An 18,786-nucleotide genomic window follows, 5' to 3' on the forward strand; every position below is an offset into this window, starting at 1 on the left:
TCTACACATAAGATTCTAAGAATGCAAACTAATCTATAGTGACAGGTTGCCTGGAGACAGAGGGGAAGGGAGATACGACTTGCAAAGAGTTATGAGGAAACTTTGGGGGACGATGGAAATGTTTACTATCTTGATTGCAGTGATGGTTTCATGTGTGTATGAAAACACACCAAATTGTATACCTTAGTGTGTAGTTTATTATATGGAAATTATATCTCAATAAAGTAGAAGAAAAATTTTTCAAGAAACAAGCAAACCAAAAAACTTTAGAGCAGAATTAGAGTCAAGGTAGTGGCTAGCCATGAGGGGCAGGGGTATAGAGAAGCAGATGTGGGGCAGGGGGCTTCTGGCACACCTGTGTTTTTCTTTTTTTCATCTCTGTACTGGTTACAGAAGAGCAGTCAAGTTGTAAAAGTGTACACTTATGATATGTGTACTTTTCTGTATATTTTTCTTCAATACTGTTTTTACTTCTATTTAAGTGTTTATTTATTTTTGAGAGAGAGAGAGAGAGAGAGAGAAAGAGAGAGAATGAGGCAGAAGATAGAGGGAGACAGAATCCCAAGCAGGCTCCCCACTGCCACTCAGAGCCTGACGCGGGACTCAAACTCACGAACTGTGAGATCATGTACTGAGCCAAAACCAAAATTTGGAGGCTTAACCGACTGCGCCACCCAGGCATCCCTCAATACAAAGTTTTTAAAAGAGGATATAACATCTACCTCTGACCTAGCAATCTGACTCCTTTATCCAAGAGAAATGAAACATCTGTCCACAAAAAGACCTGTACAAACATATTCATAGCAGTTTTCTTCACAATGGTCCCAAACTGGAAATAGCCCAGGTGTCCATTAATAGGAAACTAGATAAACAATCTATGGTACACACTGCTTGTAAAATTGAATATTACTCCACAGTAAAAAGAAACAAACTACTAACGCAAGCAATAACATGCATGTGTCTAAAAACATCATGCTGGGTGCAAGAAGTCAGGGATAAAAGAGTACATATGCACAATCAACTAATAGGAAGTTATAGAAAAGGCAAAATTTACCTATGGTTGTAGTTGCTTCTAGAAGAAGTAACTATCTAGGATAGGGAGAAGTAGAGAGAGAGTGGGGGAAGGTAAAGGGTAGTCATAGAAATGTTTTAGATCTCACTAGAAATGTCAGGAAAAAAATGCTCACTACGAATATGGAAAAATTATGTCTATCAAAACTAGTGAATAACTAAATTAAATGTTTAGCTGGTACCTTTAAATCACCTTCAATAATCCTCAAAAGTATAATGCAAATCCAAATTTAAGTTTCTGAAAAAAGTCTATAATTTCAATTGCGGTGAAGAATGAATTTTATTTAGGTCTCACTTTGCTGTGAAGTCTCACTTTACATATTTTTCTTCTATAAAAATCATTTCCCAATCATTAAGAAATGAGAATGTCTTGTCCCAAGTACTTTTATTTGTCTTTGTTTTTTATTTTGAAAGAGAGAGTGAGTGAGTGAACGGGGGCAGGACAGGGGCAAAGAGACAGGGAGAGAGAGAATCCTCCTTCACTGACTGTGCAGAGTCCAATGTGGGGATCCATCTCAGGAATCGGGAGATTGTGACTTAAGCTGAAATCAAGAGATGGATGCTTAACTAACTGAGCCATCCAGGTGTCCCCTAAGTGCTTTATTTTTAAGATGGATTCATATAATAATATCATACACTACGAAATGGAACTCTTCTGAAAGGTCCATTAACAATAATAATTCAGTAAGACTGTATAGTGGTTTCTAAAATGGAGGTGACTCTACCCCAGGAGGTAGGAGTGATGATCTAAGAACGTATTAGGAGCTCTTTTTGTATTTAATCTGTATCATACGTATGTATTTTAAGTATAATATAAGGTAATAGAATATATAGATTTCCTTAACACACAAAATGACACTGGCATCTTCATTATGGCCACCAATCAATCACACCTGATATAAAGTAATCCAGGTATTCTGGTACTAAGTGATTCTAAGTATTCTGAGACAGTGATAGTATTTGCTAGATTCTTTTTCAATAATGAAATAAAGAACACGACTTTTTGGAATGTGCTACAAGAAATGGGTTCAGAGAAGATACAGTTTCAACAGTAAACGATTTCCTTAATAGAAACAGTATTTTATGGAAAAACTATTATATAATCCTTCATGAAGCAGCTGTTTTGATTTCAACAAAAGAAAGTTGGGGGCAGGAAGTAAGATTTAATTTCAAAAGCAACTACTGCCAGCAAAAGACAAGCTGAAGCAAGAAGATTGTCAAATGTTATAATATTTTACTGATGTAGTTGAGGAGTGACCATCGTATTTTATATCAAACAGGTTTATTAGTTGTTTCATGGCAAAGTATTTAAAAGAGGTGTCAAAAAGTTAAGCATTTATTTTTTTTACAAAGAGTCTAAATTTGCGGACTTTCTGTGGTGACTATAGTAGCATACCACCTAGCCACTGTTTTCAACAGCAAAAACAAAAAATTGGTTAATCTGTACCTTAAAAATCAATGAGACATTTTAAAACTCAGTAAGAAAATATCTGTTTTCCAAAAGAAAACAAGGTGTGTCATCTTGAATCACTCACATATCCTAAAAACAGAGAAACCATTTTCTAAGTCTTTCAATGCTTTCCAGGGTTTTCTATGGATTTTGAACACATTTATTAAAAATATATCAGTGCAAATCCTCACACTGGAAAAGCAAACTTTACTAGCTAAATCTGCAAAAGTGATGGATGGAAATTAAACAATGGGTATCTCCAGTAAGAAAGCACAGCCAAATATATACTTATTCTTTTTGGGTATATGTCCCTACATAAGCTGCCTTCTAGTTAAGACAAGCATTAAAACCAAGTACCAAATTAAACAGATTTCAGATGCAGACTTTGGAATTTCTGTATTACCAAGTAGTAAACCCAAGATTTTTTCAAACATAATGCAGTATAGTCATTGCTCCTGCTTTAAAAAATATGTATTTATTTTGAAATTGTAAACAAAAAGGTTTGGTAGCCATTACTAACATTTATAAAGTACTCCACTCATAGATAAGGGGATCATGATTCCCTTCACTAGTCTCTAAAACCATTTGTTACAATATAAAATAATCAATAAAGAATTATTCTTTATAAATAAAGTAAACACTATTAGACATTATTAGATTTTAGTGAATCCTTTCAGGAGATGTAACCAACTGTAAATAATTCTTCAAATAATAGTTTTCATTAAAAACTTTACTCAATTTCTATTCTACTTAAGGGACTGAGATATTTCAGATGAGTAAAAGCAGGGCCAATAATCCAAAATTCAGGGGAATTTAAGACAGTACAATTATCTACAACACAAAGCAAATCAAGTATGGTCTAGAGAAATGAAGAAGAAAGCAATTCTGCTTGGTGTCTAACAGCTTCACAAAGAAGGTGTATGAAGCTGGGTCGCAAAAGGTAAGTGAGATTTTGACTGGAAAAAAATAGAACAAAGCATGTCTGAGAACCATGGATAGAGGCATGAACAACCTGGGGTAAGAAAAGAATATACTGTATATAGTTGTTTTGCTGTACTCATTTAGCTAACACTTTTCTTCACATATCAAATTTAGCAAGATTCTTTTAAAGGTATTTTCCAAAAAAGCATCTACCTCTTAAGAACCGTTACAAAATTGGTTTACTGCAATTCTACAATATTTAGGCCTATCTAAAATGTTTACAGTTCCAATTATCTCCAGATTCACTATTCTTCACCAGGGGGCTTAAATTTTAAGTGTCACACAATGACAAGACATCATTATGGACCTCCCAACCTTTTCTTCTCATGTAAAGGGATGACTTACTTGTCCTTTCTTTTCTAAATCTAATCCCTCCCCTTTTTCAAATCCCAGTACCATGTGCTTTCTTCTTGGACTCTGCTCCCTTGATTACATTCTCTACTGATTCCTTGTATCCTGCACTTAAACTGGCATCCTCTCTGTTTTAGAGGGGTGAATACCTAGCTCTTCTGACTTCTCCATTACATCTAGCTCTGCCCAACGAAGAAAAACAATATGTATTTTATTAGCAGCAAAATATATACTGTTTTAAAAGCCAATCTGTAAATCAAGAGTGATGTATTTTAAGACATCTGCCCCAACATGTGGTAAATTACATCTTAAAGTAACAGCAGTAAGAGCATGGGATGAAGCTTTAGAGAACATGTAATTTGGGGGTTTTCTAATATTTCCCAATAAAACTTTCCCAGATGAAATTTTTTTATTTAAATCCAAGTTAGTTAACATAGTGTAATAATGATTTCCGGAATAGAATTCAGTGATTCATCACTCACAAAAAACACCCAGGGCCCATCCTAACAAGTGTCCTCCTTAACGTCCCTTGCCCATTTAGCCCATCCCCCCGACCCAAAACCCCTCCACCAACCCTTAGTTTATTACCCGTATTTAAGAGTCTCTTATGGTTTGTCTCCCTCCATTTTTACATTACTTTGCTTCCCTTCCTCTACGTTCATCTGTTTTCTTAAATTCCACATATGAGTGAAATCATATTTGTCTTTCTCTTACTGACTTATTTCACTTAGCATAATACACTCTAGTTCTATCCATGTTGTTGCAAATGGCAAGATTTCATTCTTTTCAATCGCTGAGTAATATTCCATTATATATATACCACATCTTCTTTATCCATTCATCAGTCGATGGACATTTGGGCTTTTTTCTTACTTTGACTATTGTTGATACTGCTGCTATAAACACTGGGGTGCATGTCTAGATGAAATCTTTTTTACTTTATTTTTTTTCTTAAATGTTTATTTATATTTGAGAGAGAGACAGAGACTGTGTATGAGTGGAGAGGGGCAGATGGAGTCAGAGCCAGAATCGGAAGCAAGCTCCAGGCTCACAGCTGTCAGCACAGAGCCTGACACAGAGGGGCAACTCAGGAGCAGTGAGATCACGACCTGAGCCAGAGTCAGACCCTTAACCAACTGAGCCACCCAGGCACCCCTGAAATCTTTTTCTTTTTTTAAATGTTTGTTTATTTTTGAGAGAGAGAGAAAAATAGAGTGTGAGTAGGGGAGGGGCAGAGAGAGGGAGACACAGAATGCAAAACAGGTTCCAGGCTCTGAGCTGTTAGCACAGAGACTGATGGTGGGGCTTGAACGCACAAACTGTGAGATCATGACCTGAGCAGAAGTTGGACACTTAACCGACTGAGCCACCCAGGTGCCCCTCCAGATGAAATCTTTATACAGCATCTAAGATACGTAAAACTGACACAAGTGCTGCTAATACTATTCTATGTTCAAATATATTAATTTATTACCAACTCAAAGAGACAAGTTAAGGATTAAGTATGTTATAGTCTTATAACAATCTAAGCAAACCATTTATTACTGTAAAGTTTTGTTTTGATTTCACCCAGATAAGTAATTCCAAGTAGGTAGCAGCTTTTGTAGTCTCAGGATATGATTCAGTTAAATTGAAAAAAAAAAAATTGTAAGTTTTTTCTTTCAAAATTGGTTTTGAATATGTTGTTATAGTTTTCAATTTGTTAAAAAAATTTTTTTACCATGCAACAAAACCTTTATTAACATTTTGAATAGCTATCGAAAAAAACATCAATTCAGCTTTAATGAAACCGGTAATATCTAAACCTAGAGTGGGGCAAATGGCTAGAACGCAGAGTAATGCCATCATTGGGTATATAAATTCAAGACTGAAGAATTAACAGCCACCCCTCAGATGGAGAACCAGGTGCAGGGTTGATCCTTTCTGGGTGCTGTAATCAGAAAGAGTGCGGCTATCTTCCAGCAGCTTTGCCTGCAAAAAGGTGAGCCTCTGCTGGTCAGGGCAGATCCCTTCTTTATCTTGGATCTCAGCTTTCACATTCTCAATGGTGTCACTGGGCTCCACCTCCAGAGTGATGGTCTTGACAGTCAGGGTCTTCGCAAACATCTGCATACCACGCCTCAGATGCAGGGCAGGGTACAGGGTCGACCCTTTCAGGATATTGTAATCAAAAAGAGCCTGGTCATCTTCCAGATGCTTGCCTGCAATAATGAGCCTCTTTATCCTGGATCTTTTTCTATGGTGTCACTGGATTCCACTTCCAAGGCAATAGTCTTGCCGGTCAAAGTCTTAGTGAAGATTTGCATTTTGACCTGCTAGCGAATGCAAAGACACTAAATCCAATCACAATGAGTCACCTCCACACCAACATACAAACACCCAAACACCCGACAATGCCAGCCACTTGTGAACTAAAATTTTTTGTGTATGTATGTGAGGGTTGCTGAGTCCTTTCAATGGAGAAAAAACAGTCCTTTCACCAAATGGTGCTATAAACTGGATATACACATGTGAAAGGATGTGGTTGGACCCATAACTAACACCACACATAAATATTAACTAAACATAAAAGCTTAAACTATAAAACTGTTAGAAAAAAACATATGGGAAAACCTTCATGGCATTGGATTTGGCAATGATTTCTTGGACATGACACCAAAAGCATCAGCACCAAAAGAAAAAAAAAGATAAAGTGGACTTCATTAAAATGAAAAATTTGTGTACATTAAAGGATACCATCAACAGAGTGAAAAGACAACCCATGGCAATGGGTTGTAAGTCATTGTAAATCATGGATCTGATGTGAAATTAATACCCAGAATGTATAAGGAATTCCTACAACTCAACAACAATTTTTAAAACCCAATTTTTAAAAATGGGCAAAGGATTTGGATAGACATTTCTACAAAGATACACATATGGTCAATAAGGACTTGAAAAGATGCTCAATATCACTAATCATTAGAAAAATGTAAATCAAAACCACAATAAGATGCCACTTCACACTCCTTAGGATGGCTATGATAAAACAAAACAAAACCCTGAAAACAGCAAGTGTTGCTGAGGATGTGGAGAAGCCAGAACCATTGTACGCTGCTAGTAGGAGTATAAAATGCTACAGCCACTGTGGAAAACAGCATGGAGGTTCCTCAAGAATCAAACATACAATTACCATAAGATCCTGCAATTCTACTTCAGGGTATATACCCAAGAGAACTGTGGTGTGTGTGTGTATATACACACACTTAAAAAAAAAAACGAAATTCCGATTCATGGTATACAATGAACTTTGAAGACATTATCTTAAGTGAAATAAGCCAAATACAAAACAACAAATATTGTAGGATTCCATTTATATAAAGTACCTAGAGAAGTCAAATTCATAAAAACAGTAAGTAGAAAAGTAACTACCAGGGACTGGGGGGGGGGGGGGAGGTACAGAGTTATTATTTAATGAGTAATTTCAGTTTGGAATGATGAAAAAGTTCTGAAGATAGTGATAATGGTTGTACAACTTTGTGAATGTACTTAATACCACTGAAATGTACAATTAAAAATAGTTAAAATGGTAATTTTATGTTGTATATTTTACAATAAAAAATTTGTGTGTGTTATTTATTTTATTATGGTGGCAGTATAAAAATGTAGTTAAGAAAACAAGCTTAAGAATTATGTTGAATGGTTTCACACCCAGCTCTGTCATTTTATACTTCTGTAGTCTAAGCCTGTTTGCTCAGACTGTAACAGAATCTACTTCATAGAATTATGGCAAGAATTAAATAAGTTTTATATGTAAAGCATTAAAAACAAGGCATGTCATTTAGTAGTCACTTTTTATCATTGTAGGTTTAAAATACATTTTTAATGAGATTTAAGTGAAACATCCGCAGAGCCCTTGAAGGTCCTCCTCAAAATTCCAGAGTTCAGTAAAACACACACTGAAAACCAGTGATCTAATCCAAATTTCTCATTTTACAGGTAAAGGAATTAAAATCCAAGATAAGAGGTTAGCCTAGGTCACATATCTTGTTTTGCTAATATTAATTATTCTAAAATAAGAGTTTGAGATGAACAATAATATTGACATTCAAATACTTCAGAACCAAAGCAAAGCCATGAGATTCTATAGACTCTATGAATAGTGTGATACCATCCACCATGCTAATCTAAAAAATACAGTAATTATGTATGGGGTGAAAACCAAAAGGTAGCAAAACCAAAAGGAAAGTCATCTTAATTATTCTCAAAGACATGCTTAAAAACACTTCTTCAGAAAATAAAGTGTTAAAACATTAGTGAAAACCAAATTATATTGACCAAGAGTATGAGGCACACCCAATATGTGCACACTACTCCACTCCTGTTAGCCACTTACTATATAATCTTAGTGAGATCTCTCAATCTGAAAAATCAGCTGCTTTTTCTACCAAATGGAGCTAATATGCACCACGAGGAAACATCTACAAATAATTCTTTATTAAATTCAAACAGAAGAGAGCAGCAGTCCAAATTACACAAAATGTCTAATCCAAAAACTCATGTATTAAAGCTTTGTTGACATTTTTGTACTCCTTTGGATAGGGCTAGATCTGGTTTCTGGGAAATTCGCAACACAAAAAGCAAAATAACAGAGACAATCTTTGAAGGTCAGACTCAACAAGAGCGGAAAAGGCTTTTGAGCGTCTCTATTTTGCCCTTCCCCCATTGGTCTTACTCCTCAATTGGGCTCTCAAAGGACAGTGCCACCTCTGCTTGGAATGTCCTCCCCATCTACATCAGCTGAAATTCTACCCATTCTTAAAGGTTCCACTTAAATGCCACAGCTTCCATGAATTTTCCCCCAGTGCTCCCAATCTAGAAATAATCTCTCTCTCCTCTTTGCTCCCATATTTTGCAGCTCTACTTCAACATTTTATTATATAATGCATTGCATTACAATTATCTACCTTAACTTCTTCCCCCACATTACCCTCAGGTAAATCTCAAGAGCAGTAGGCTAAGGAAGAAAGGAATCAACATTTGCTAACACCTCAGAGCCTTGCAAGGTGCTAGGCATTTGGCATACATTATCTCATTCAATCTCTCTGACAACCACCTGGGGAGATAAACTGGTGGTGTTATTCCCATTTTACTGATAGAAAAGTACTGCTGAGAGTTAACAGCTTTGCCGTCACACTACTAGACAATTCCAGGTTTATGGAGCCTCTGGTTTCCCTGGCTTCAAAAAGCTCTTTCCATCAAGCTGTGCTGCAGGTCTTGTCCACTTTGTGTGTCTCTCACTCTAACAGACAAGAAGGTATTCCACAAAGATTCGCTGAATTTAATATTCCTCTGAACTCACTACCACCCTTTTAACAATCCGTTCACGCAATATCCCTAGCCCATTACCTTTACGGTTCCTATACAGATTTTACATACACACAGGCAGCTCTCCAGATCTTCAAAAGAAATGCTGCAGACATATCAACCCTCATGGGGAGGTTAAGTGAAGAACCTTTCAGTTCTCCCAGATTTCCCCAACTGCTCTTCCCACAAAATAGAAGAAACCTCCCCCACACGAGACACATTTGATGCGATGCGTATACCCTTCCAAAAAGCTCTTATTTCATACTCAGCAACGTCTTCGTGCTTACAAGCAGTAAAGGCTTATGCGGTTCCCAGTTCACACTGTGGGGACACCCTAAGACACTGTCTGAATAAGAAAACCGCATCTTACAGACTCTTGAAATGAAGGCATCCTAATAGTATTACTCTGCCTCCCTCTCCTCCTTACCGTCCCCCGCCCCCCCCCCCCCAACGAACTGCAGTTTGGATTTCCGGCGGGAATGCACACGGACACAGCAACATGAGAGGGGGCTCAAAAGCAAGAGCGCAATTAGCCTGCTTAATTAGAAACAAGACGCAGAAGGCGCCCCGCATTTCTGTATCTCTGCAATGAATTCATGTATGGAAGGTGGGGGCCACCGAAGCCCGAGGAATCCCAGACATGGAATCACTGGATTCTGCGGCGAGTCGGGGAAGAGTCCTTTCCTCCTCGCGGTCCCGGGCCACCAGCCCCCCGTACTGGGTCCAACCCCAACCGCACCCTCCAGACGGTCCCGTATCTCATTGTCTCCCTCCGTCGCTGCCCCCAGGGGCGCAGGGGGCAGCCCAGGCCCCAACGACCCCCACCCACCCGCCGCCGCCTAGCCGGGCGTGGTCCCACGAGCCCGGCCCGGCAGCGACCCCGCCCCAGGCTCGGCTGCCCGCACCGCGCCCGGACGGCTGGGCCGCGCCAGGCGCCGGGAAAATGGAGGCGGGAGCAGAGGCAGCGCCTCACAGCCCGCGCCCGGCCGGCTCCCTCCGTCCGCCCCGAGGGTGAGGCTAAACACTCACCGCGGCAGCTGCTCGATCCTCCAGCGGCCCCGGGCTGGCCAGCCGCCGCTCGCGCTGCTCGCGCTGCTCGCGCTGCTCCCGCCGCCACCCCGCCGCCTCCTAAGGCGCGGCGCTCCTTCCCCGGAGACGCCGTGAGCGCCCGCAGCTCTCGCGCCGCGCGCACCGTGACTGACTGACTGACCGACCGGGCGGGGCGGGAGCGCGCAGCAGGCGGGGCGGCCGCAGCGCCCAGCGGTGGCCGAGCCCAGTGGGGCCGCGTCCGGCCGAGGCGCAGAAGGCGGAGCTGAGGGCTGGGCAGCGGACGGGCGGACCGACTCACGCCCCGCCGCTAGCTGCCCCCGCCCGCCGCCAACCACTCACTTCCGGCGCAGGCGGCCGCGCCCGCCCCTCCCGGGCGTCCGCCCGCCGCCCGCGCCCCCCGAGCCCCCCGCCCGCGCCCCCTCGCCGGCCCTGCTCACCCTCCCTGCAGGCGCCGGACCGCACCCAGCCGGGGCTGTGCTCCGTGCTCCGCCTTTCCTCCGCGCGCGCTTGTGAACCGCCTCCAGGAACCAGTGAATCACAGAATGAATGAGCGAGGAAGGAAAATCCCGGTGCCGTCCCACCCCCTGCTCGCCTTTCGTTGGACGCAGGCCCAGTGGCCTAGGTCCCAGGGCCGTGAGACACACGGAAGCTTCGAGCAGATCTGTCAAAGGACCTGTATGCATGCACCTTTATGTCATCCACGTATCCAAACACCCCAGCAACGCATCAGATGTCTTAGGTGCTTAAAGGACCATGGTCGTAACAGTCAGTCTGTGAGGCATGTTTTTAGGAAAACCCATTTTGGCCGACAACTCTCTGTATTTTCATGCACTGTATTGAGAAGCTTTTAGAAATTGGACATTTCAATGATTTTTAGTTACTTTTTACCTTTGAAATGTGCTTATCTTGCGTTCTGAAGTTTTGTCACCACCCCCCCCCCCCTTACTGAAATTGTTTAGGAATAAGGTGTTGGCATTTTTCTGGATTACCAAGCTCTAAATTCCTCAGATACTGCTCATTTTGATACAGGCTTGACTTACTCAGACTTTTAAGGTTTAATCTTAAGTTTTTATATGTTTATTTTGACCTCCTAAAGTTCATCAAAGAGAGAAAAAAATAGAATTAAATTATTTTTGCCTGGCTACATGCAAAGTAAGTTTGTTGACAGCGTTAAAACAATTGACCAATTGGAAGGTGACCTGGAAATAGTTGTAGTGAACATTCCTTTTTCATGCCTTCCCATCTGCTTGCTAAGTATGAGTATCTGCACCTTGAATTTTCACAGATGAAGGATTGACTATACCATTTCTGACACCTGGGGTCCCTTTCTAAGAACCAGAGTGTTCATTTCTCTGTCTTGGGGCCATATCCTGGTTTGGTTAATTACATTCCATTTTTTTCATATATTCTTGAGGACTTTCACGTGGTTTCAGGCTTTTTGCACAATCTGTTCCAAACTGGTGCACAATCCGTTCAAACTGGTATTTAGAACCATACAATACAGTTACTAGTTGCATTTCACGCTTGAGATATTTGTACTTTAGAAACATAACTGCACTTTTGCATTTTAAGTTTGTAGGTGCTTTACTATTCTTCTGTAGAATAACGTAATCTTATAAATGAAGATGGTGCTGCTGACCAATTCCTTGCCTTCTGTTCCTTTCTGTGGAATTCATCATTTATTACCCCTAATTATAATTATTTTAGTAAGTTATGATCTTGCCTAATGAATGTAATACAACAGTTTATTTTTATATCTTCCGTAATACTAGCATAGTACCTTGTACAATAAATATTTTTAAATTAACAAGTGTAAACCTTTTGATAAGTGATAACTCATATGTATCTGTCTACAGCCTTTCATCCCATTTCCCTTATGGCTAGGTTTGTTGAGATTATGCACACCTGAGTGCCAGACCTAATAAATTTCTTTTGTCATCAAACGCTATTACCAGGCTGAGAGATACTATACAAGGAAGATATTCACTTCACTGAATTTCCTTTAAAAAATAGATCATTGAGTGCTTTTTAGATAGCTTTTTCCTCCCAGTGCTTAGGTTGGTCTAGGTTAAGAAAGAAAGATAGAAAGAAAGACAGAAAGAAAGAAAGAAAAAGAAAAAGAAAGAAACACACTTTCAGCCATTGAGAAAAGTAAGCAAGTTCTTAACATTTAAACCATAAAACCATTGATTTATTAAACAAAGGTTTATTGAGGTCTAACAAATCCAAGAAAGTCATGGCAGGGTGGTATTTGCCCTCAAAAAGCACACAGTCTAATGGGTAAAGGATGCAAGGAAGTCACTATCATAGAGTCCATTCCCAGCTCAGGAAAGCCTTCCAGTGGAGGGGATTCTTGAACTGAATGTTCAGTGACAGGGAGGAGCTAACCTGTTAAGGAAGAAACGTGCTGGCATTCCAGACAAAGGCAACAATGCCTGTGCAGGAATGGAGGCACCAAACAGCACAATGCTTTAGAGGCTCTGCAAGCAGTTCCGTTTTGTCCAGACAAGCAGAGAGAAGGGTCAAAGAGGAGGGAGGAAAAGGTAGAAGGGCTTCTTTAAAACAGGGGAGGGGGAGAGGGCTCATGTGTTAAACCCAGGAGTTTGAACTTGATACTCCAGGAAATATAATAAATAATAAAATCTTTGGAGATTTTAAACCCCAGAACACCTGAGTTTGTGTTTTGGAGACCAGGGAGACCAGACTGGGGCAAGAGTAAATTAGAAGGTGATAGCAACAACCGGGACAAGATATGCTGCAGGTGAAGTGGGCAGGATGGACTAGATGGGAGAAATACTAAGGAGAGAGACTCCATAGGATTTGATGTGTAATTGGATATGAGGGAGTGAAAGAGAAGGAGAGAACTAGGATGATCCTCAGGGTTTTGGTTTGGAAGTCAGACTGGAATGTAGCAGCCATCTCTGTGAAGTAGGGACCCCGGAAGGAAGAGCAGGTTTCAGGGGACAGGCTGAATACCTATAGGAGAAAGACACCAGGTATATGGTACATCAAAGGATCTTAGTCTGTCATTTCCGAAAGTGTGTTGTTTGGAACTCGAGTTCCACACGATTTTAGTAGGTAGGATTCTAAAAACATAAAATTGTCCTTTAATCGAATAAGTGAAAAAATGTTAGGTTAAAATTTCGTGGGTTTTGAAACTAGAGTGGTTTTCGGGAGTTTTAATATGTTAATGTTCACTGTGAATTTTTTAAGAGATACATGTTACATGCAGCATTTCCCAAATGTATTCAACCTTGAACTGCTTTTTTCAGTGGAACATCTCATAAAACATGTGTTTCACACAACACACTTGGGGAAATGCTGACCTAAGCCAGATTTTTGGCTTAGAGTAGAGAAAACTGTAGCCCCAAGAGAAGTGACTTGCCTAAAGTTAAATAGCTATTATTAGAAGACATTGGACTAGAATCCACATCTTCTGACCCCACTCACATGCTCTTTCTGCTATAATTTCTAAAGCTATGATAATTTTTAATGATTACCACCTTATATAAGGTAAAAATGTTTGTACATTGGAAAAGTGGGACCAATTACTACCTTAGTATGATCTTTCTGATAATTTAGCAGGAGCCTCGTAAAATTAAATCACCTAACTAAATAGGACATCCATCTAGTTGCCCTAGCCCTGAGGTATCTTTAAATAAAGAAACTTTCAGGAATGAATAGAAACATAAAAACTCTCCCCAGAAATTTTAGTGTTGATTTTTCCCCCTTCATCTTGAAGAAAGGACAGGTTCCAAAATGTGCTGAGACTATGAAAATCCACACCAGGTTTTGACTTCCTCTCTGGCACAATTCCCCTGCTTCTGAAGACGCTAATAGCTAATGGATGGGAAGATTTTCGTATCCTAAATTCATAGTCCTTTTCCCCAGAGGAGAAGTTTTAGTACTTCCTATTCTTAGAGAAAGGAGACAAATTATTTGTTCCCAAGAGACTTCTTGGGACAATAGGACACGTTCTTTTTAAGAGTAGCTTTTATACACGTTACCTTTAAAATTAGTCACCACAGTCTTATGTTTTAGTAATTTAAACAAACTATTTCATTTCTAGATGCTATCTTCATTTTTAGTAGGCACACCAAGGACCATCCCATGTAGTGTAAATATGTTGAGTGAATGACTAATTATTTACTTAAAGAAATCTGTAGTCATAAGTGAAAAGAACACTACTTATTTATCAATTTATCAAAACTATTTCTTTAGTGTCTACCATGTCTCCAGCTCTGTTGAATCACTTTAAGCAGTACTAGAGAAATACAAGAAGTAGTCTCTGATTTAAAAAAGTGATCTCAAAAGAGGTTAGAATGGGAGAGAGCCAAAGCATAAGAGACTGTTAAAAACTGAGAACAAACTGAGGGTTGATGGGGGGTGGGAGGGAGGAGAGGGTGGGTGATGGGTATTGAGGAGGGCACCTTTTGGGATGAGCACTGGGTGTTGTATGGAAACCAATTTGTCAATAAATTTCATAAAAAAAAAAAAGAAAAAATAAAAAAAGAAAAAATAAAAAAAAAATAAATAAATAAGTGATCTCACCCATTGTTGGAAAGGCGGCGGGGCGGGGGGGGGGGGGGAACAACACAACTCATTCTCATATCCTGTATGTGGGAATGTAAATTGTTACAAACTTATTCTGGAGGGCAATTTAGCAATAGACATTGAAATACCTTAAACAGTTTATCTCTTTGACCAAGCAATTTCTCTTCTATGAATTTATTCCAAGGAGTAAGACCAAAACATTAGCTAGGATATTGTGAAATGATGGTAAATATCATAAATTCCCTAAATGTCTAGCAATGAGGTTAAGAAAATGATGATTTTTAGAAGAATAGTTTTTGATATGAAGAGATATGCACAATATGTTGATTAATAAAAAATTACAAACATGGATAATATGAATTCATGAAAAAACATATTACATAGGAGAAATGTAGAAAATACCACAAGAAGAAAAAAGTGTTTATTGCTGAGTGGTATAAGATTACGGTACTTTATTTCTTTATCTTTTAATGAATTTGTACTCTTTAATTAGAAATTAAAATGAATGAACTAAGTTAATATTTATGAAGGTAAATAAACCTCTGAAACAAAATGTTGAGGAAAATAACTCACAGAGCATAAAATATTTAACAGAAAATAAAGTTAATTTTAATATAAAAAGGCATCTCTGCATTCAAGAAACTGTTGGTGAGGCAAGAACCAATGAACTAACCTGAGAACAACTAAAAACTCAGCTCTGATACAGATTGTGAATATAATAGTTAAGAGAAGAGAGAAATTGGGGCACCTAGGGAGTTCAGTCAGTTAAGCTTCCGACTCTTGATGGGCTCAGGTCATGATCTCGCCTTTTGTGAGTCTGAGCACAGAGCCTGCTTGGGATTCTCTGTCTACTTCTTTCTCTGCCCTTGCCCTGCTCGTTCTTTATCTCTCCAAAAAAATTAAGAGAAAAGAAAAGAAAGAAAAGAAGAGAAAAGAAAAGAAAAAGAAAAAGAGAAGAGAAATTGAATGGGACTGGAGCAGGTTAAGATGACTTCGTGAAAGAAGTGAGACGTAGCTGGCACTAGGAATCTGAATGCCGAGGGGAGAAACAGGGTCAGGGGTAGTAATATAAGGTGAGGCAAGAGCCTTGCACAGCCCATGCTAATGTTACCCCTCCCAGTTGAACATTAACAACTGCGGAACACTTGATCTTTGCCTATAACAGTATGTTTGTTTCTTTCTCACAAGTGGGATTTACATGTAATATGAATATGTAATAAGTAGAGTATTACATATTCTTTGTAATTTTTTAAAACGTTATATTAGATTTTTTTTTTACACGTAGCCCTTCTACAGGAGGGGACATGTTATCTGCAAAATCTGTAGAACTGGACATTTCCAGATATTTATTTAGAACAAACAACAGCTATTATGCAAGAGCAGTTACCACAACCTGAACTCTTATGAGTGTTCTGTCATCCACAATCAGACCACGTGGAAATTCAACCAATCAGAACGCAGCAATTCTCTGATTATGCACATGTTACAGACTGCTGCTTTTGAGCCAGCTTTCTAGTTCAATAACTAAATTACTAGCAGTAGTATTAGCTACACACGCTAACTGAAAGAGTGAGTGACTAGTGTTTAGTGCTTAATAATAAACTATAAAGGCTATGCCCATCTCAAAAATGTCTGCAACAGGAAAGAACAGGGCATAACATGACTTTCCATCAAGTATCCCTTTAGTGTGGGTTATTGCCAGGTCTACAGTTGCCACTGTAAACAGGGAAAACATTCTAGAAGCAGGGAGGGGTGGTTAGGGCAGAAGAAGGATGCAGTTCAGTCCATGACAGCTGCCCAGTAAATATGTATTGAATTGAAGGGACTTACCTAAGGTGAGAAATCAAGGCTGAAGAAATAAATACACACATACCTTGTAGCCACAGAGACTGGCAACATAGTAATTGAAGACTGGGGTGGAGGTGGGGGCGAAGGACAGGAAACACACATGCACATATACATATACGTATATATTATATATAATACATGGTTTATTGATATGATCACACATGATATATTCAATTATAGTGCAAGATAGGTTTACTATGTTGTTCCTCATAAGCAAAGAATTCACTGTGCAAAATAGCAATGGACATAGTGCATTAATGCAGTCTTTCCATTGACCCCTGCACGTTCATTTATGATTCTTTGCTTCAGATGATTTGTGTCTCAGATTGCCTTTGAATAAATGTATATTTTGGGGCACCTGGGTGGCTCAGTAGATTAAGCCTCTGATTTTGGCTCAGGTCATGATCTCACGGCTTATGAGTTTGAGCCCTGCGTCAGGCTCTGTGCTGACAGCTCAGAGCCTGGAGCCTGCTTTGGATTCTGTGTCTCCCTCTCTCTCTGCTCCTCCCCCACTTGCTCTCTCTCTCTCTCTCTCTCTCTCTCAAAAATAAGCATTAAAACAAAATTTTTAAATAGAAAAATGTATATCTTTAGCTTACCCTAGAAGAAGTAATCAAGAGTGTTCAATCTGTAAAAATAAATAAAATATTATGTAGGTTTCCAGACTTAATGGTCAAAATGCATATATGCAGTATATAGACAAAATATGCATTTTGGAACAATTAGAAGTGTTATTTTACCGAAAAAATTTTTAGATTCTTCTATTATATATTTATCACTTACCACTTTATTCCTTTGTAATTTATTACAAATTTATTTATTACAAATTGTAATTTATTACAAATTTATTCCTTTGTAAATCAATCCTTCTAGGGGATTGATGATTGAGTTAAGAAAAGGCTCTCTCCCTTTGTTGCCTCATGGTCATATCTGCATGATTCTTTGAACTGCTTAGGGAAAAATCATTTGAAAAGTATGTCATGGAAAAACAAGGTAAACAGATGACTGGCTGATCACTGATCACTAGAACTTTTGTTCAGTTATGTGCTTTGAAGCAAGGCTATGCCAAATAACATGACATCACCTAAGGTGCTATCACTGAGTCCCATCAGTCATGCTCTTCAAATGTCCCTAATTTTCCCTTCTTCATGGTCCACGCCACTGCTATACCTCTCAAGATCTTCAGTATCTCTAACTAGAGTTTTGCAAAAGTCTGTGGGTTTATCTCCCACTAGCCTCTCCCTTCTCCTTTTGATAATGCCCTGCAATAATATTCCTAACCAATCTCTGGTTTTACCAGGACCGCTTTCACTGTGTCGTTTTTTTCTGTTAAAAACAAGCCAAAAATACAGTCTTTTTATTTTGGAGAACTATACATCACAAAACATCAAGTAAAGTACAGGATGATCCTGATTTTGTTGAAAGCAAAAACTCCAAACCCACATATATATGCATACATACATATATACATATATAAACGACATGAGCTACAGTTATTATCTTACAGTGCTGGAGGTCAGAAGTCCAAAATCAGTCTCAGCTGGCTAAAATTGAGGTGTTGACAGAGTTGCATTTCTTCTGGAAGCTCTGGGAAGAATCTGTTTCTTAGCTTCTAGAGGCTGCCTGTATTCCTTGGCTCATGGCCGCCTTCTTCATTTACAAAGCCAGGAGCATAACATCTTCTAATCTCTCTTAGTGTCTGACTCTGACCCTCCTGCCTCCCTCTTTTAAGCACCATTGTGATTAATTTGGTACCATCCAGATTATTCATAATAATCTTTCCATCTCAAAATCCTTAACTTTATTTATTTGTGCCATCTCTCTTTTTTTCTTGATGAGTCAGGCTAAAGGTTTATCAATTTTGTTTATCTTTTCAAAGAACCAGGTCCTGGTTTCACTGAAATTTTCTGTTTCATTTATTTCTCTATTTCATTTATATCTACTCTAATATTACTTTTTTCCTTCTTTCTACTAGCTTTGGGCTTTGTATATTCTTCTTTTTCTAGCTCTTTTAGGTATAAGGTTAGATTGTTTGTTTCAAGACCTCTCATTACATCTGAAAAAAATCCCTTTTGCTATGTAAAGTAACATATCCGTAGGTTACAGGAATTAGAACATAGATATCTTTTGAGGGG

At 39.1% G+C, this 18,786-nt stretch overlaps 2 protein-coding genes across 2 annotated transcripts in view; both read right to left on the reverse strand.

Moving 5' to 3' along the window:
- The window catches only part of RAPH1 (Ras association (RalGDS/AF-6) and pleckstrin homology domains 1), a 103,893-nt gene extending 93,327 nt beyond the window's left edge, over nt 1–10,566 (reverse strand). Inside the window, 1 exon segment of the mRNA XM_043577538.1 lies at nt 10,229–10,566. The gene's annotated coding sequence lies outside the window, so the exon portion shown is untranslated.
- On the reverse strand, nt 5,565–6,513 carry LOC122481671 (ubiquitin-like). The gene is given in 3 exon segments (XM_043577595.1): nt 5,565–6,068; nt 6,070–6,087; nt 6,089–6,513. Coding segments are annotated over 3 exon segments (429 nt in total). The 5' UTR covers nt 6,160–6,513; the 3' UTR covers nt 5,565–5,728.
- Nucleotides 10,567–18,786: the final 8,220 nt, after the last annotated feature.

This window comes from Prionailurus bengalensis, chromosome C1 (genome assembly GCF_016509475.1).
Source record: "Prionailurus bengalensis isolate Pbe53 chromosome C1, Fcat_Pben_1.1_paternal_pri, whole genome shotgun sequence".
In the NCBI taxonomy this organism is placed as follows: Eukaryota; Metazoa; Chordata; class Mammalia; order Carnivora; family Felidae; genus Prionailurus; species Prionailurus bengalensis.